A 20647-nucleotide genomic window follows, 5' to 3' on the forward strand; every position below is an offset into this window, starting at 1 on the left:
ACATTGAAAAAGATGGGTTTAGAGGATGCAAAGTTGAAACCATGCATGGTGAGCCTGTGTGGATTTACAGGCGACAGTGTTGCTAGCTTAGGCATCATCGAGCTTTCCACTGACTGTAGGAGAGCCACCCTTATCAACGACACAAATGTAGGAGTACATAGTTGTTGATCTTCCAAATGTATTGATGGGTCGCCTAACACTAATAGGAATGGGGGTAGTAAGTTCAATCAAACACTTGTCCCAAAAGTTTCCAACACAAGCAGGAGTAGAAGTAGTCAGAGGTGACCAATTATTGGCTCGAGAGTGTTATCGAGTAGAACTTTAGAATAGGAGAGCCAACCATCAACTAATGGTAACCCTGACTGAAGAAAGCAAGAGGGAAGAAAAAGATCTGGATCCTAGAATCCAAGATGAAAATAACCAGCTCAAACCTATTAAGGAGTTGGAAGAAGTTATTTTAAATCCAAACAATCCCAAAAAATGTGTATTGGGAAGAATTTGGAGGAAGAACTAAAATAGCAATTAATTATTTTCCTAAAGTCAAACCAGTATCAGTTTGCGTGGAGCCACTTAGATATGGTGGGAATATGTCCAAAGATAATCTGCCATCATCTGAATATCGACCCCAATTATCCAGCAAAAAGACAAAAGCGATGACCATTAGATTCTAAGAGACAAGGTGCACTCAAAGAAGAGGTTGACAAATTATTAACTAATGATTTTATCCGTGAGGCATTTTATCCCTCATAGATCTCAAATTCAGTCCTTGTCCCAAAACCAGATGACACTTGGAGAACTTGTATAGACTTTTTGGTTTAAACAAGGCATGTCCTAAAGATTATTTCCCACTACCCAAGATCGACCAGTTAGTGGATGCAACAGCAGGACACGAGTTGATGACTTTTATGGATGCATATTCTGGATATAACCAGATTAAAATGCATGTCCCTGATAAAAAGCATACGAGCTTTGTAACAAACATGGGACTTTATTGTTATGAAGTCATGCCATTTAAATTAAAAAATACTGGAGCAATGTACCAACTGTTGGAATTTATTTTACCAGGATCTTAGATCTACTCACAAGTATGTTTATTAACACCCTAAATATGAACTTTCCAAAACGATGAAATAAATACATATAAAGTTTAAGAAACCTTACATTGGGTGCAGCGGAATTAAATGACTCCTTCCGTTCAGATATCTAGCCCTTGATTCCTTTCTGTAGCAGAGCATTATCAATATCTGAACCTGGATCTCTTTCTCTGAATCTTTGATGCTGAAACTCCTTCTTGCTGAAAGTCTTTCTTCACGATCTTTCTCACTATGATTGAGGTATCACTTGCTGTGTGTGGGCACTACTCTCACACTAAGATTTTCGAAATTGAAGAGGGAAGGAGAAAGAGAAGGGTCAGCCAAAGATAGGGAGAGAGAAGGCTCAGTTTTTTTTTGAATCAGAAGTGTAGAAATTTAAGTGTAAATTTCCTGAAGCCTTCACTATCTATTTATAGCATTCCACTAGGGTTAGGTTTGAATTATTTGGCATTAAAATAATGAAAAAATCAGTTTAAATTTCCTACAAAAGTGGCTGGCCCTATACAAGTGGATTTGGGCCTCACTTTTTGCAATTTTGCAGTTTTATCTTTTCTGCATTTGATTTTCTCAAAAACGCCAATTTTCTAATTCAACCATTTAAATGTCAATTCTAACTATTTAATAACTATAAATAATTATTAAATAATATTGTCATTTATCATATTTATTAATTGAACCATACAAAGTATCATAATTAATAAATATGCCCCTAAAACTCTTTCTTTACAATTTCGCCCTTACTTAGTGAAAAATTCACAAATAGACATAGTCTAATTTGAGAATTATAATTGATTAATCAAAACCAATTACATGAGTCTTACAAGCAATATTATCTCAACTAGTGCGGGGACCATGGGTCTATATAACCGAGCTTCCAATAAGTAGATCAAGAATTTAGCACTAAAATTCACTAACTTATTAATTCTTCGTTGAATCCACGCATAGAACTTAGAATTGCACTCTCAGTATATAGAATGATCTATATGTTCCACCATATAGACACATCATTAGTTATCCATTGTTATAATCCTAATTTGATCACTGATCCTCTATATGAATGATCTACAGTGTAAAGGGATTAAATTACCGTTACACCCTACAATGTATTTATTCCTTAAAACACTTGACCCCGTATAAATGATATTTCAGCTTATGTGAAATGAGTACTCCACCATTTATGTTCGTTTGGTCAAGCTCGAAGGAGATCATCCTTTGCTTACTATTCGCCAGATAGAAGCTATAGATTCCATGTTTATGATAGCACTCCCACTCAATTGCATTACCGTGTTCCCAAAATGTACGTTTCACCCTGACTTAAAAGTAGGCTTAACTAACAAATCAAAGAACACGAATAGCCTCTCGAGATTGAGCCTAATCATATCAGGATTAAGATCATTTGATCTAGGATCAACTAGGCGATATTGACTTGAATAGATATTACGGTAAGTTTAATAAATCTAAGTCAAAGTTCAATATCGGTCCCTTCCGATGCATACTCCATGCATCCAACCTGAGCTTTACTTTAACCAATGCTCTGGAAAGAACATAACACTTCTCCAAATGCAAGTAAACTCTGTTGTAGATTATCATATCAGTAAAACCCTATGTCTGATAAATCTAGGAAACTTTATTCACATAGTCATGTTTACTTTCCAATGTGTTGACGGCACAATAAACAGGATCAAGTATGTGAAAAGGGTTTCAGATGAATTTATACATTATATACATATAATCATGAAATAAATCATGTGAACCATGCAACATTAAATGTTATTTCTGATCTATATTAATAAGTAAATCTGATTATATTGAAATGAGTTTTATTTAGGGCATAAAACCCAACACCAACGACTGGTAATAGTATGTTCGAGAACCAAATTAGATGAAATATGAAAGTCTACGTCGACGATATGCTGGTGAAGTCAGTAAAAAGCGAGGATCACACAAAAGACCTCACAGAATGTTTTAACATTCTCAGTTAATACGACATGAAACTTAATCCTAAGAAATGTTTTTTTGTGGTTTTCTCAGGAAAATTTCTAAGTTTCATAGTCAATGCGAGAGGAATCGAAGCCAATCCAGAGAAAATAAAGGCCTTAATTGAGACGCCTTCACCAACAAAGTCAAAAGAAGTCTAGGCTTTGACAAGAAGGATGTCAGCACTCAGCAGGTTCATTTTGAAGTCAATAGATAAATGCTTTCTATTTTTTAATGTTTTACGAGACAATAAGAAATTCAAATGGACATAAGAGTGCGAGGAAGCTTTTACAGGCATAAAGAAGCATTTGTCAACACCTTCAGTTTTGGTCAAACCAATAACTGGAGAAACTTTATACCTTTATCTATCTGTCTCGGAGCATGCCATTAGTGCATCTTTAGTGCGAGAAGAGGGTAAGCACCAACAACATGTTTACTATGTTAGTAAAAGATTATTGGGGGTAGATTCGAGATACCCACCTCTTGAAAAACTTGCATTATGCCTAATTCACACATCTCGCAAATTACGACCATATTTCCAAGCACATCCAATTATAGTTTTAACAAATCAGCCACTAAGGCAAGTTTTATCAAAACCTGATGCTTTAGAAAGATTGATAAAGTGGTCCTTTAAAGTATTCCGGACAGTTTCTATAACCGTCACCTATACGACCGTCGCAAAATGGACAAAATAGATGACATTTAAAAACCGTCGCTAATGTCGACTTCCCAACGGTTTAAAACCGTTGCCTATAACAAGGTACATGTGACAGTTTTAAACCGTGTCCTATACTATAGGCAACTGTTTAAAACCGTCGCCTATACCTTGTTATAGGCGAAGGTTTAAAACCGTCGGGAATGTAAAACAAAAAGAGAAAAAAAATAGATTTTTCTGACATTAAAATCTATATTTTCCCTCATTTTTTTCTGCATTGGTTTTATAATTTTACCTAAATTAAAATAAAATAACTAATTAATTTTATTACAATAACAACTAACTTTAAAACACATTAAATTTGTACAATAACAAAATAAATATATATGATAAAATAAATAAATAAATATATTTATACCAAGGTCAGAGAGAGAGAAAGAGAGAGAGGGAGACAGATGGGAGGTGGTGGACGGGAGGTGGTGGTAGTCTGACGTATGTGATGGAGAGGAGAGGGAGACCGACGGGAGGAGGGGTGAGTGGAGATCGATGGACGAGAGAGACGAGAAGAAAGGGAGATCGAGAGAGGGAGGAAGACGGCGAGAGAGAAGGGCGATGGTGCGGAGGCATGGGTGGGGTTTAAGATTTTCGTTTTAGGGTGTGGAAAATGGGAAAAAAAAATAGGTGAGAAGAAATAGGTGGGCATGTGGGAAATAATAAAAAAAAAAAGTAGGTGGGCACGTGGGAAATGTGACGAGAAGTAGGTAACGATTTTTTATTGGATCCTTATACCCAACGATTTAACACTGTCGCCTATAGTATATGCGACAGTTTAAAACCGTCGCCTATACAGTTATTTAATTTTTTTAGTGGCAGTCCCCTAAAAAAAATATTTTTAGGACCATTACGAATTCTAACTTTTGTAGTAGTAACTATATATATATAAAGGGGGAGAAGAATGAAGGGAGAAGAGTAGAGAAAGATAGAGAGATTGATGAGTTTCTTTGTTTAGGAAGAGAATAGAGATGAGAAATAGAGGGAGACCCTCCCTCGCCAAATACACAACTTTCAATCTCCCAAAAAATAAGAGAATTCAAGAAAAAAAACAAAAAAGGCGATATAAATTATCTTTATTTCTACCATTTTAAAAATAATATTTGATTGTATTAAAAACTATAAAATAATAATTTAATATTTATTTTAATCTCTATCCTTCCAACTTTATTCAACTATCCTTTCATCATCCTATTCCTTACCCTTTCTAACTCTCCATCCTATTCTTCTCTCTCCTAGCAAGTATAGCCTAAATGTGTGATGCCATACAACATTACTAAAAAAAAAATTGTAGTAACAAACTCTAGGCTATCATTACCATGTATATTTTTAAACAAATCATTAATTTTTTTACTTTCATACAAAAAATGGTACAAACAAAATTGTTATATTAGTTTCAAGTTGTTTATTATCAATAAATCATAATAAAAATAAAAAAAATGTTGTTATTTTTTTAAAAAAATTTAACAGTAGCACAAAAATAAGTAACTAACAATATCAACTAAATAAAAACAGAAATTTTGTTAGAAGAAAAGCCTAAATTTAAGAATATATTGTAAAATATTAAGAAAAAATGTTTTTTGAAAGTATTGAAAAAAGTGTTAATATGATATAAATATAGCCATTTTCTTTCTTCATTCTTTTTTATTTTATTTATTTTTTATTTGAGAGAGAAATCTTTTTTTTTTTTTGGTGTGGCAAGAGAAATTATAAATTTACTGTTGAGGATCTAGTTTTTTTTACTAAAACTTATTATTTCTTTTTAACAATTTACTAAACTTATATTTGAAGGCATTCTTTCTCTTCAAAAGTTATAAAACCCATAGCTTTTAGAAATCTCTAAACAGAGTACTACAGAGTCTAAAGAGAAAACTCTGTCCTGTTCACATCTATGGCCATGGCTTCCTATTCTCATTCTCAGTCCATTGGTCTCACTCTGTTTACATTGATTTACCTCCTCCTTTCAACGGTGAATCCAGTGGTGTCTCAGTGCAAAAACAGGCCGGTAATCTTCAACTTCGGCGATTCCAACTCGGACACGGGTGGACTGGTGGCGGGACTCGGATTCTCAGTCAACCTTCCCAATGGCCGTACGTTTTTCAACAGATCAACCGGTCGGTTGTCCGATGGACGCCTCATCATTGATTTTCTCTGTAAGCCTAAGCCTAAGCCATTTTATTTATTTATTTTTAAAATAATTTTTTAATTTAATTAATAAAAGATTATATAATATTTTCCCAAAACGACATGATCTTCTATATGTATAGTTTTATGTGTGTCGGTAGCACCATGAAATTTGAGTTTGACGGTGGTTTTTATTTTATTTTAATTGTGGTCGTGTCGTTTGGAGTCGAAACGACAGCGTTTGGGATGGGGAGAATTGTGATTGTGAATGTTGTTGTGTGTGTCTCCTATTTCGGGAGGTGTCGGAGTTAGATGTGGATTTGAGTGAAATAAAATGGGTCCCACTGTTGATATGTTCCATTCATCTTTCCCTATATATATTTACCCATTCCCCGTAGTTATTATAATTATTGCCCATTATTATTGTGAATGTACTTTATCTCTCTATTTACATCTCCCCTTTTCTAAATTTATTTATTAAAAAACATATTACTAAGCTCTTTGAAATTATATATTGGTTTTAAAATTTATAGGTCATGAGAAAAAAAAAATATTATTAAGTTTTTATTTTAGAAAAAATTATGTAATTTCAAAAGAGATTTTTTTTTTTTTTTAGAATTAGGTGAGCTTTAGTCATAATCTTAGCTTGCCTATACACCAATGGAGTGGGTATAAATTTATCCAATAATAACGTGTTGATAGAATTATAATTGATTGTCGAACATTAGATATTCAATTGTAATCGGATCGGATTGAATGTTATTTTTAAATATCCAATTGGATCAAATCAAATGTTGAATGGAGTTTTAAAAAATCCAATATATCCTACATCCAATCAAACATATTAATATTTTCGTTTTGATTGGATGCATAATTAAATTTTATGTCGTTATTAGATTTTTTTTTTTTTTAGATTGAATGGATCCAGTCTAATCCAATAAATATCAGACTTAAAACATTGGATGGATCCGAACCAGTCTTAATTATATTTGGTCGGATGATGAAATCTAACATCCAACATATAATTAGATTAGAACTAAATAGACTTATTGGATATAGTCCAATAAACACTTTTAAATAGCCATATGCCACCTCTTATAGTGTTCGAGACCTCAAAGTGTCTCTTAACATTTATTGTATAAGGTAAACCCAATCAACTTAAGACTAGCCTGAAAGGGAGGGTCCCAAATAGTTATAAACCACCATAAGTTGCTCTTTCTGTAGCTTCGACCCAACATGGCTGGGATACCATTTGTTACAACCACTTCGAACTCAATTCCAAAAGATTTGTAAGGAGGGTGCCCAAGCCAATTTCACACTTAAATGTAGGATCCTAACGACTAGTTTCTAGTGTATAATAATTATTTTAAATATATTGGTCTCATGAATGTAATATTAGATAGTTATGTTATGAATGATTAATTTTTAAAAAAATATTGAAGTTTTATAATTTTTTTATATATAAAAAACAAAAGTCCAAAAATTTAGACACATTTCAATGAATTTGGTCCAACTTTTATATTCTTGTAGAAAGGTTCGATGAATGGCTCATATTTTCTCCAAACTAACTATAACCATTAGGTTAGTCCACTAAAGAGAAATGCTAAAAAAGCAGTGGTGCCTAACAACCTCCTATGTGTCAATATCGTTATTGGTCCAACTAAGTATCGGGTTCATAGTTTAATATAATGACTCTGAAGGAGTATTGCTAGTCAATCACAAAGCCACATGTCTAGAGGTGCTAGACACTACTGTTGTCCAATAACAATGCTCATCCACTAAAATATTTTCAATCCTGCTAACTCAATTCGTTTGCGCCCTATTTTTAACCTTTGACAAATATTGGACATAGAATTTGGTGAGGAGATTTTCAATTCCTGTATAATATTTTATTTAAAATTACAATGTTATACTTAGAAGAGAACCCAACAAATGTGATTTAGATCTACCATGATGTGTTAACACATAATTTTATTCAAAACAATTGTAGGAAAAAAGAAAAAGATTTGACCAGCTTTAGTGTAAGTGATTGTCTGCCTTGTGAATTGTGTCATTGTATATTTCACAATGTGCCACAGGGATCAAATGTTGCTTAATCTATGTTAGGTATGTTATATTTTATACAAAAATTTGTGTAATTTTTTAACCTTATTATGCAGGCCAAAGTTTGAAGACAAGCTATTTGATTCCATACCTAGACTCATTGGCAGGGAGCAAGTTCACAAATGGGGCCAATTTTGCAATTGTGGGGTCCTCAACCCTCCCTAAATATGTACCCTTTTCTTTGAATATTCAGGTCATGCAGTTCACTCATTTCAAAGCTAGGAATCTTGAGCTTGTTGCAGCAGGTTTGTTTGGTATTTGATGAGTTGAATGGTTTCAATTTTCTACCAATAATTGACAATATGTGCTGATGATTAATTGTGTTTTAGGTTCAAATAATCTTTACTTAATCACCGATGAAGGGTTTAAGAAGGCGCTTTACACCATCGATATTGGGCAAAATGACATTGCTGACTCTTTTGCTAAAAATATGTCCTATCTTGAAGTTGTAAAAACCATTCCATCCATAACTATAGAAATACAGAATGCAATTAAGGTGAGAAGAAGAAATTGCTCAATATTTTCACTAACAAAGAATTCTTCATGAATTTGCATTGACACTTTGTTTCTACATCAAATGCAGACTCTATATGATCAAGGTGGCAGGAATTTTTGGGTACATAACACAGGGCCATTGGGATGTCTTCCTCAGAAACTTTCATTAGTTAAGAATCAGAAATTAGACCAACATGGATGCATTTCGATTTATAATGATGCAGCGAAAATGTTCAACGAAGAATTGCGTCGTTTATGTCAAAAGATGAGAACTGAAATGAGAGATGCAACTATTGTGTATGTAGATATCTACTCCATCAAGTATGATCTTATTGCCAACTCTACAAAATATGGTAAGTCTTGTGTCACAATCCCATATTGGTGATATCTTAGAATTTGCTTTTGTGTCTCTTAATTTTTCAAAATTAAACTAAAAGTTTATGCTGATTACTTGAGTGGACAATAACATATTTTGTAGGCTTCTCAAGTCCTCTAATGGCATGTTGTGGTGATGGAGGTCCTCCTTACAATTACAACATCAAAGTGACGTGTGGTCAAGCCGGCCATCAAGTCTGCGACAAAGGAACTCGGCGCATAAATTGGGATGGTATTCATTACACAGAGGCTGCAAACTCCATTGTTGCATCCAAAATACTTTCCATGGCTTATTCAACACCTAGGCTCAAGTTTGATTTCTTTTGTAGTAGTTGATTTTTATGGTAATAAGTCACATTTTGTTGTAATTGTGTATTATTTTGTATTGTACTTTCTCTAAAGAGAACTAAGAGTAGAAAATTTGGGTTCAGCTATAATTTAAAAAGTAGAGTAAATTTATTTTAATTTTATAAGATTTTAATTTGGATTTTTTTTCAATTTTAACCAAAAAAGTAATAATATTACAAAAATACTTTCAGCTGGCCAAATAAACAAATATACAGCTCAAATAAAAAATTTTACATAAATACCACTTACACACAACTTCAACCCATGATCCATGCTTTCTGGGCAACTATCGCGCAACCATTGCGCAACCACGCAACAACCCAATGCAACTGAAATAAAAATTCAATCAGAAAGAGAACCACCATTAATTCCAGCAATTCACCTAGAAGACAATTAGAATCAATCAAAATAGGGGCTGTTACGAATTCATAAAAAAAGTGTAGAAAAACTACTACGTCGAAACTAAAATTTAACTGGAAATCCAGTTTAATTTGTATACAACTACTATCTTGACTTCAATTTTTAAATTCATGGAAGACAGATCTCAAAAAATTGATCTGGAGTTTCTAAACAATCCAACTCAAGTATAATAAAAAAAAATTACATCAATACTATAGTAAAATATTTATCCTGGTCTATTTTTGTTGTTTTCTAAATTTCTCATGGTAAATTTGTTCATATTAAAATATAAAGAGACATGTAGATAGAGTTACGTACGTGAAAACACTGTTTCGATTTTAATGTTTCACAACAGTTGCATTACAGTTGCATAAATATTTTGTTAACAATTATTTCGTATGATTGAAACCTCCGTCTGATGCAACATTCGACCAACCACCCAGATGCTTTCGTCAGATTAAAACCTTCGTCTGATGCAACCTTTGACCAACCACCTAGCATCCACTCTGCAACCATCATCTGATTGAAACCTTCGTCTGATACAACTACCGCACAACCACGCAGCAACCACCCTGTAACCATTGTTTGATTGTGTAAGTTATAGTGTAAGTGGTATTTTGGTAATTAAAATCATATAATAGGTATAAATGTTATCCATACCTTATAGAGGTATTATTGTAAATAAAGTATTAATTTATATTTTCTATGTAATAATTCCAAAAAAAAATAGTGGTTGAGCTTATCTTTTGGAGCTGACTTGAGCTAAGTATTGAGAGGAGAAAAGTGGAAGAAAATGTGAAAAAAAATGTGAGTGGTGAGGGCTGGGTATTTAGTTTAGTGTTAGGATATTTTAGTCTTTTTCTTTAATAGTTGATAAAAAAGAAAAAGTTTTATTTATACCCCAATAATTTTTAAAGACATTCTGTTTTAATAATTTTTATATTATATAAAATTTATACCTTTAATTTTACTAAGTTTTTTTTTTAATTTTTTTTTTCCAATTCATATTCTTAAAAAATGTACATATCAAATAAAAATAAATTATATTTGAAATATTATGACAAAAAAATTAAATAAAATTTTCTTAATTTTTTTTTTTAAAAAAAGATATACATAATTTAGAAAAATATATGAAAATAAAATCAAATTAAGTATTAAAATTAACTTAAAATAATGTGAGGAAAAAATTTGAAAAAAAAAAATATATCAAGAGTAATTTTTAAAAATTATTTAAGTTTATTTTTTTAATAACAGAGTGTATTTATCATTTTATGGGGTGCAAATAAAATTCCCTTAAAAAAATTAAAAATTAAAATAACTTTATAACAAGGTTAATATAATAAGCAAAAGTAGTTTTCCCACAAGGTCATCCAGCTTAAAAGCTCAAAGGCACAAACGGTACCTAATAAGCACTTTACATTAGCAATATTTTATAATAATTATAATTATTTTATAAATATTGAATACTTACGCCGCTAAAAATAAATATTAAATTTATGTCACTTATAAATTTAAAATTTCAGTTACTTATGCCGCTATTTACTTGTAACACCCTAACTATCTTAGGCGTATTACGTGATTTTTAAACGTACTGTGCAGCTCGTTGCTAATCAACGAGGTTTATGGAAAAACGTGATTAATTAAAATTTTGCTTTTTAATTAAACTTATAAACCATTTTACAAAAGACTCGGGATCCCGATTTATAAAATCATTTACAAAAGTTTTAACTGTTTAACTATTACATAAAATTAAAAGTCGTCTAACGACCAGTTACAAAATTCAGCCTTGCTGTCCCGAGGATCGTACGCTCCAGGCCTAACCGCCCCGACATGTACAATCTCATGAGCTCGCTCACGGTCCATCAGCTATAGCCTTGCCTTTACCTACACATGATCATAAACTGTGAGTCGACAGACTCAGTAAGAAAAGCATAATAATACTCATACATAATACTAACTGCCGTGTCCAACACGATACTGAGTCCCGCTACTGCCATGTCCAACATGGTACTGAGCCACTACTGCCATGTCCAACATGGTGCGAGTTACGAACGTTCATAGGGACGGTACTATTGACACGTAACAACCTGATCGGTCGAACCGGTCATACTCCGGCTGCTGGTCATACTCCAGCCTGTACCGACGTGTTACTATATCCTCCTGATCGGTCGAACCGGTCATACTCCGGCTGCTGGTCATACTCCAGCCTGTACCGACGGGATACGTCAATAGTACGGAACCACCAACCAACTGTCAGCCTGATCGGTCGAACCGGTCATACTCCGGCTGCTGGTCATACTCCAGCCTGTACCGACGTGACAGGGTTGGATGGTTCGAAGCCAACATACAACTACTGTAATCTAATAGGCTTCCTACATGCACGCTAAACATGTAATCTACATATGCATCTTTGTTATACTAATCTTACTTGGATTAGATTTCGGGTGTCTTGCGGTCAACTGTTGGAGGCCGAAGGCTGACGGCGGATTGCGGCTCCTAAACCATAAAAATCACAACGCTATAAGTGACACGCTAAATCACTTCCCGGGGACTAAAACTTGGAACTAAAAGTTTCCCTATCGATAAAAAGCATGGCAATACCCCTAAAAACATAAAAACGAGGAAAACTAGGGTTCGGAAAAATTCCCCAACCGTAGGCCAGGTTGCCCAACCGGAATTCCGGTTCTGGGAATTACTGGACACCCATCCGGAATTCCGGTTGCACAACCGGAATTCCGGTTCCTCGCAGGAATTTTTCAAAAATTCCTAACTCGACCAAATCAAACCCAAATCAATCCAAACCTTCCAGACCTGTTCTATATGCCCCAAATAACCATTTAAAGGCAACAAATTCACCCAGAACTCACAGAGACAAAATTCACCATTAAAGACCAAGCTTTGAGTTCCAAAACTCAAACTTGGTTAAATCCACTAACATGCATCCAAACCTAGTTATATTCTACTCAAATAAGCTTGAAATAGCTTCTGAAATCAAACAAAAACCTCAACAATAACCCAGCAACAGATTCAATCAATACTCTTTGAAAATCAAACTTTTGCATAATAAACCTCTAGCATGCTCAACCTAGGAATCATACTTCACAAGAGCTTAATTACCAACTAAAAATCATGCTTTAAACCACGTAAAACATCAACAAAATACGCAAAGAACAACCTCAATTAATCATGCATGCATCATCATTTTTCATCATTTTTTTCAAGAAATTACAACAAGAAAGGTTAGAGACTTTACCAAGGATTAGAAGAACACTTAGATTGGATGAAACTAGCTTGAAAATTGAAAGAAAACCAGCCCTTGAACCCCAAGCCTTCAGCCGAAAAAGAGAGAGAGAAAAGAGTGTGTTTTCCTTTTTCAAAGTTTTTTCTAAAATATGCTAAGTGTAAAATTTGAGAGAAAATAAAGTTTTAATGCATATAACACCTTATTTCAGCCAAAACAATTATTTAAAATAAACATTTAATCCATTTAATAAATCACATAAGACAAAATACTAATGGGGCAAAAAGACCATTTTGCCCCTCCACCATAAAATCATGAAAATCATACTAAAGGGGTATTTTTGGGAAATTCTAAATTCCCGGCCATTCCCGACATTCCCAATGTCTAACACCCGTCCCCAAACTACTAACATACTAAGTTGTGATTTCTACTGAGCCAAACGCCGAGTTCCAAAATACCGGACACCGGAAATGCAAAATATGAAAAACTACTGATAACATAATCATGCATTTCTGAATTCCATAAATAACAGTAATAAATTATTTAAATAGCTATAAATAATTTCATAATTAAACATAAACAACTGCTAATTTCCAAATTAATTAAGCGGGCTTTACAACTATTCCCCCCTTAAAAAGGATTTCGTCCCCGAAATCTAACCTGAATAACTCTGGATATTGAGCTCTCATATCTGACTCTAGCTCCCAGGTGGCTTCTTCCACCTTACTGTTTCTCCAGAGAACCTTGACCAATGCTATGGTCTTATTCCGAAGGACTTTATCCTTTCTATCCGGGATGCGCCTTGGCCGTTCCTCATAGGTCATGTCCGGCCGAAGCCGAAGACTCTCATAACTGAGTATATGAGAGGGGTCTGAAACGTATTTTCTCAACATTGAGACATGGAATACGTTGTGCACTGCTGATAAGGCTGGAGGCAATGCTAACCGATATGCCACTTGACCTATCTTCTCGAGAATCTCGAAAGGTCCTGTAAATCTAGGGCATAACTTGCCTCTTTTCCCGAAACGTTTAATCCCCTTCATCGGAGATACCCGTAAAAATACATGTTCCCCTACTTGGAACTCAACATCTCTGCGTTTCGGATGCGTAACTCTTACGTCCGCTTTGTGAGGCAAGCATTCTAGCTTTTATCTTCTCTATCGCCTCATTGGTCCGCTGAACTGACTCTGGACCCAGGTATTTCCTCTCCCCTGTCTCATCCCAGTGGATAGGGGATCTACATTTCCTACCGTACAACAGTTCATAGGGAGCCATCCCTATCGTACTCTGATAACTGTTGTTGTAAGAGAATTCTATCAACGGTAGATACTTACTCCATGAGCCTTCAAAGTCCATAACACAGGCTCTCAACATATCCTCCAATATCTGAATTGTCCTTTCGGACTGACCATCTGTCTGAGGATGGAATGCTGTACTGAATTTTAGCTTCGTACCCATTGCCCGTTGCAAACTTTGCCAAAATTTGGAGGTGAATTTCGGATCCCTGTCCGAAACTATAGACTTCGGTACCCCGTGAAGTCTCACTATCTCTCTGACGTACAGTTCTGCCAACTGATCCACTGAAAATGTTGTTCTAACCGGCAGAAAATGAGCAGATTTCGTAAATCGGTCCACCACTACCCAGATGGAATCATACAAACCCGTGGTCCTAGGTAACCCGACCACAAAATCCATCGTAATATCTTCCCATTTCCATTCTGGTAGGGTTAGAGGCTGCAAAAACCCTGCTGGTCTCTGATGTTCAGCCTTAATCTGCTGACAAGTGAGGCATCTCGATACGAATTCTACCAAATTCTTCTTCATACCGCTCCACCAGAAGTACGGTTTCAAATCTTGGTACATTTTGGTGGTGCCCGGATGCAGAGAATATGGGGTAGAATGAGCCTCCTCAAAGATCTCATTTCTAAGTTCCACACTGCTCGGGACACAAACCCTGGCTTTATACAAAAGCATCCCACTATCTGACACTGAAAAGTCCTTGGCTAGACCAGCCAATACCTCATCTCGGATTTTCACTAACTCCGGATCTGTCATCTGAGCGACTTTTATTCTTTCTAATAGATCAGATTGCAGCGTCAAGTTGTGAAGCTGACCTACCACAAACTCAATGCTGGATCTAACCATATCCTCAGCTAACTGAGGTGAGATCTGAATCATACTAGCTACTTGCCCGGGACCTTTTCTGCTCAGGGCATCGGCCACTACATTGGCTTTTCCGGGATGATAGAGGATCTCGCAATCATAATCCTTCACTAATTCCAACCAACGCCTTTGTCTCATGTTCAAATCTTTCTGAGTAAAGAAATACTTGAGACTTTTATGGTCGGTATAGATCTCACACTTCTCCCCGTAAAGGTAATGCCGCCAAATCTTCAGTGCAAAAACCACTGCGGCCAATTCTAAATCATGAGTCGGGTATCGCTGTTCATAATCCTTTAACTGACGGGAGGCATAAGCGATAACCCGATCGGCTTGCATCAATACGCACCCCAAACCCTGTTTGGATGCGTCACAGTAGACTACGAACTTCTCCTTGTCCGAAGGCAAAGCTAGCACCGGAGCAGTAATCAACCTCTGCTTTAGCTCCTGAAAACTAGCTTCACATTTATCTGACCAGATAAACCGCTGATTCTTCTTTGTAAGCTCGGTTAGGGGCATTGAAATTTTGGAGAACCCCTCCACGAACCTACGGTAGTACCCAGCTAATCCCAAGAAGCTTCTGATCTCTGTCACTGTCTTCGGTCTCGGCCAATCCCTGACGGATTCAATCTTCCCGGGATCCACCTTGATCCCTTCTTTAGTCACAATGTGCCCTAGGAAGGACACCTGAGACAACTAGAACTCACATTTCTTGAACTTGGCATAAAGTCTATGTTCTCGAAGCCGTTGCAGTACCATCTGAAGATGTAACTCATGCTCCTCTTCTGATTGAGAGTACACGAGGATGTCGTCGATAAACACAATCACACAGATATCGAGGAAATCCTTGAATACTCTATTCATCGGAGTCCATGAATCTTTGCGGGAGCATTGGTTAGTCCGAATGACATAACCAGAAACTCGTAATGTCCATACCTAGTGCGGAAAGCCGTCTTTGGAATGTCCTCCTCTCGGATTCTCAACTGATGATAACCCGAACGGAGATCAATCTTAGAAAAGACCGTCTTCCCCCGAAGCTGATCGAACAAGTCATCGATCCTAGGTAATGGATATTTATTCTTCACCGTCAGCTTGTTCAACTCCCTGTAGTCGATGCACATCCTCATAGATCCATCCTTCTTCTTGACGAACAAAACCGGGGCTCCCCAGGGTGACACACTGGGCCGAATGAACCCTATGTCAAGCAACCCTTGGAGCTGAATCTTTAATTCCTTAAGTTCAGCTGGAGCCATCCTATACGGGGCTTTGGAAACCGGTTCCACCCCTGGTGCCAAGTCGATTACAAAATCAATCTCTCGCTGAGGTGGTAACCCTGGAAGTTCTTCGGGAAAAACGTCCAAAAATTCCCGAACCACTCTGATGTCCTCTGGCCGAATGGTGTCTGGCCGAGTGGTGTCCACCACCACGGCCAGAAACCCCAAGCACCCGCCGTGCAACAATTCTCTCGCTGACATAGCCGAGATCACCGGGATCCGAGATCCCTGAACTGAACCCACGAATACAAACGGTTCTTCACTTTCTGGTTGGAAGACCACCATCTTCCTTTTACAGTCAATGCTCGCCGAATATTTAGATAGGAAATCCATTCCTAAAATAATATCAAATTCGACTAAGCTCATCTCTATCAGATCAGCGCTTAACTCTCTACCATCTATCCTGATCGGCATAGACCTAATCCACCTATTGGAGATAACCAATTCTCCGCCAGGTAACAGGGTTCCAAACCCTGATTCATATCTATCAAAGGGTCTACCCAACTTACTAAAGACCACGGCCGCTACATAAGAATGTGTAGCCCCCGAATCAAACGACCGAATATAGCGAGTTGTTAACGGAAAGGCGACCCGTGACTGCGATGGGCCGGCATACGCATCGGCTGCGTGATAGCGAACACCACGGGCCGGAGTGGGTATCGCTGGAGCTCGCGGTGCCTCTGGTCGGAGCTGGGGACATTCCCTCTTGAAGTGTCCGGGCATGCCACAATGAAAGCATCCCTGACCTTTGCACTCGCCCCGATGGTGCCTCTTGCAGCTAGGGCACTCGGGATAGGAGAATTGGGTCTCAGTACCACCAGGACGACTCCCTCTACTCTGGTTCCCCCGGAACCTCTTGTTCTGACTCGAGCCACCGGAAGCAGTGGGTGCCCTCTTCCTCTGATCAATGGCCGAACCACTACTCCCCCTGCTATAACCTGATGCAGGAGGGGTAGGAGCTCCGCCACTCACCGGAGTACTGGCTGATTCTGACATGCACCCCACTGCGCCCTCAGCTCGCAGTGCCTTCTCCACCATCTGAGCATAGGTGGTGCTGTCGTCTGTGGTGATCATCAGGTCATGCCTGATCTTGGGGTTCAACCCGTCCAGATACTTCTCCTTCTTGCTGAAGTTGGTCGGCACAATTCCCGAGGCTAACCTCGCCAACCGGTCAAACTGAGTAGTATACTCAGTGACGCTCATGTTCTCCCGCTGAGTCAGGTGAACGAACTCTTTCCTCTTGGCGCTTCTAACCGCCTCGTTGTAGTATTTCGCATTAAAGAGTTCCTGGAACCTTTCCCAGGTCATGGTGGTGACATCATGAATCTGAGACACCATGTCCCACCATACCAGGGCGTCCTCCTGGAACTGAAACGTGGCGCACACCACTCTGTCGTTACCGGTGACACCCATGAAATTCAGGATTCTGGTAATCACCGTCAGCCATTGCTCGGCTTTCATCACGTCCGGACCTCCCAGGAAAACCGGAGGTGCTTGCTTCCGGAACCGCTCATACAATGGTTCCAATCTATGGGCCGCCACCACTATCTCGGCACAGGCGGCGAGCGGGTGCCACTGGAACTACGGGCACAGGAACTGCAGGAGCACCCTGCTGTCTCAACCTCTGAATCTCGAGGTCTTGCTCTTCGATCCGGGCTTGCATCTCCGCAAACCGTAACTCCCAGTTCGGGGCTCCCTGATCGGCTGGGGGAGCCTGGCAGCCTGTGGCGGGTTCTCATCACCCCGGCCACGAGCCCTGCCTCGGGGACCTCTGCCTCGGCCCCTAGCAGGTGGGGGAAACTGAGCTCCCTGTCCTTGGTTCGACCCCACGGAGTTGCCCTGACTCCTGGTAGTCCGCCTGGCGTCCATCTAGTTAGAACCGCCTGCGAAACCAAGAGTTGGCATATCAGGTCGTATTCAAGGCGAGCTTACTAATGCCGCTTAATTTGGAAATTAAAAACGAAACATGCGCCTATTCTACTATCAGGCTACTAACATGCTTCCTAACAGGCTTTTCTTTTTCATAACTGAATAAAATAAACTACTAAAGCAATAAAGGCTTACTGAACCGTGAACCGAGCTAACTGCTGATGATGATTGTACATGTCGTGACGATCTTCGGAAGACAACCTGGCGACTCTGATACCAAATTGTAACACCCTAACTATCTTAGGCGTATTACGTGATTTTTAAACGTACTGTGAAGCTCGTTGCTAATCAACGAGGTTTATGGAAAAACGTGATTAATTAAAATTTTGTTTTTTTAATTAAACTTATAAACCATTTTACAAAAGACTCGGGATCCCGATTTATAAAATCATTTACAAAAGTTTTAACTGTTTAACTATTACATAAAATTAAAAGTCGTCTAACGACCAGTTACAAAATTCAGCCTTGCTGTCCCGAGGATCGTACGCTCCAGGCCTAACCGCCCCGACATGTACAATCTCATGAGCTCGCTCACGGTCCATCAGCTATAGCCTTGCCTTTACCTACACATGATCATAAACTGTGAGTCGACAGACTCAGTAAGAAAAGCATAATAATACTCATACATAATACTAACTGCCGTGTCCAACACGATGCGAGTCCCGCTTGCCATGTCCAACATGGTGCGAGCCACTACTTGCCATGTCCAACATGGTGCGAGTTACGAACGTTCATAGGGACGGTACTATTGACACGTAACAACTGATCGGTCGAGCCGGTCATACTCCGCTAGCTGGTCATACTCCGGCTGTACCGACGTGTTACTATATCCTCCTGATCGGTCGAACCGGTCATACTCCGGCTTGGTCATACTCCGGCTGTACCGACGGGATACGTCAATAGTACGGAACCACCAACCAAGTGTCGGCTGATCGGTCAAACCTGGTCATACTCCGGCTGTGGTCATACTCCGGCACTGTACCGACGTGACAGGGTTGGATGGTTCGAAGCCAACATACAACTAATGTAATCTAATAGGCTTCCTACATGCACGCTAAACATGTAATCTACATATGCATCTTGTTATACTAATCTTACTTGGATTCGATTTCGGGTGTGCCGTCAACTGGCCCAGGAACCGAAGCCGAGCGGCGGATTGCGGCTCCTAAACCATAAAAATCACAACGCTATAAGTGACACGCTAAATCACTTCCCGGACTAAAACTTGGAACTAAAAGTTTCCCTATCGATAAAAAGCATGGCAATACCCCTAAAAACATAAAAACGAGGAAAACTAGTGGTTCGGAAAAATTCCCCAACCGTAGGCAGGTTGCCCAACCGAATTCGGTTCGGAATCTATCGGACACCCATCCGATTCCGGTTGCACAACCGAATTCCGGTTCCTCGCAGGAATTTTTCAAAAATTCCTAACTCGACCAAATCAAACCCAAATCAATCCAAACCTTCCAGACCTGTTCTATATGCCCCAAATAACCATTTAAAGGCAACAAATTCACCCAGAACTCACAGAGACAAAATTCACCATTAAAGACCAAGCTTTGAGTTCCAAAACTCAAACTTGGTTAAATCCACTAACATGCATCCAAACCTAGTTATATTCTACTCAAATAAGCTTGAAATAGCTTCTGAAATCAAACAAAAACCTCAACAATAACCCAAAGAACGATTCAATCAATACTCTTTGAAAATCAAACTTTTGCATAATAAACCTCTAGCTTGCTCAACCTAGGAATCATACTTCACAAGAGCTTAATTACCAACTAAAAATCATGCTTTAAACCACAGAAAACATCAACAAAATACGGAAGAACAACCTCAATTAATCATGCATGCATCATCATTTTTCATCATTTTTTTCAAGAAATTACAACAAGAAAGGTTAGAGACTTTACCAAGGATTAGAAGAACACTTAGATTGGATGAAACTAGCTTGAAAATTGAAAGAAAACCAGCCCTTGAACCCCAAGCCTTCAGCCGAAAAAGAGAGAGAGAAAAGAGTGTGTTTTCCTTTTTCAAAGTTTTTTCTAAAATATGCTAAGTGTAAAATTTGAGAGAAAATAAAGTTTTAATGCATATAACACCTTATTTCAGCCAAAACAATTATTTAAAATAAACATTTAATCCATTTAATAAATCACATAAGACAAAATACTAATGGGGCAAAAAGACCATTTTGCCCCTCCACCATAAAATCATGAAAATCATACTAAAGGGGTATTTTTGGGAAATTCTAAATTCCCGGCCATTCCCGACATTCCCAATGTCTAACACCCGTCCCCAAACTACTAACATACTAAGTTGTGATTTCTACTGAGCCAAACGCCGAGTTCCAAAATACCGGACACCGGAAATGCAAAATATGAAAAACTACTGATAACATAATCATGCATTTCTGAATTCC

At 37.9% G+C, this 20647-nt stretch overlaps 1 protein-coding gene across 1 annotated transcript; it reads left to right on the forward strand.

The window, feature by feature from the left end:
* The first annotated feature begins 5554 nt into the window (after positions 1-5554).
* LOC115718594 (GDSL esterase/lipase At1g09390) lies at positions 5555-9319 on the forward strand. The gene is made up of 5 exons (XM_030647405.2): positions 5555-5930; positions 8061-8249; positions 8334-8500; positions 8588-8852; positions 8978-9319. The coding sequence occupies exons 1-5, from the start codon at positions 5669-5671 to the stop codon at positions 9208-9210; spliced, it is 1116 nt and encodes a 371-aa protein (XP_030503265.2). The 5' UTR covers positions 5555-5668; the 3' UTR covers positions 9211-9319.
* The last annotated feature ends 11328 nt before the right edge of the window (positions 9320-20647 follow it).

This window comes from Cannabis sativa, chromosome 2, assembly GCF_029168945.1.
Source record: "Cannabis sativa cultivar Pink pepper isolate KNU-18-1 chromosome 2, ASM2916894v1, whole genome shotgun sequence".
Classification (NCBI taxonomy): domain Eukaryota; kingdom Viridiplantae; phylum Streptophyta; class Magnoliopsida; order Rosales; family Cannabaceae; genus Cannabis; species Cannabis sativa.

Coding starts and splice junctions, on each gene's coding strand:
- LOC115718594 (XM_030647405.2), top strand. CDS start 5,669: ATGGCCATGGCTTCCTATTCTCATTCTCAGTCCATTGGTCTCACTCTG. Junction 5,931..8,060: donor CCTCATCATTGATTTTCTCT/GTAAGCCTAAGC, acceptor CTTATTATGCAG/GCCAAAGTTTGAAGACAAGC. Junction 8,853..8,977: donor TGCCAACTCTACAAAATATG/GTAAGTCTTGTG, acceptor CATATTTTGTAG/GCTTCTCAAGTCCTCTAATG.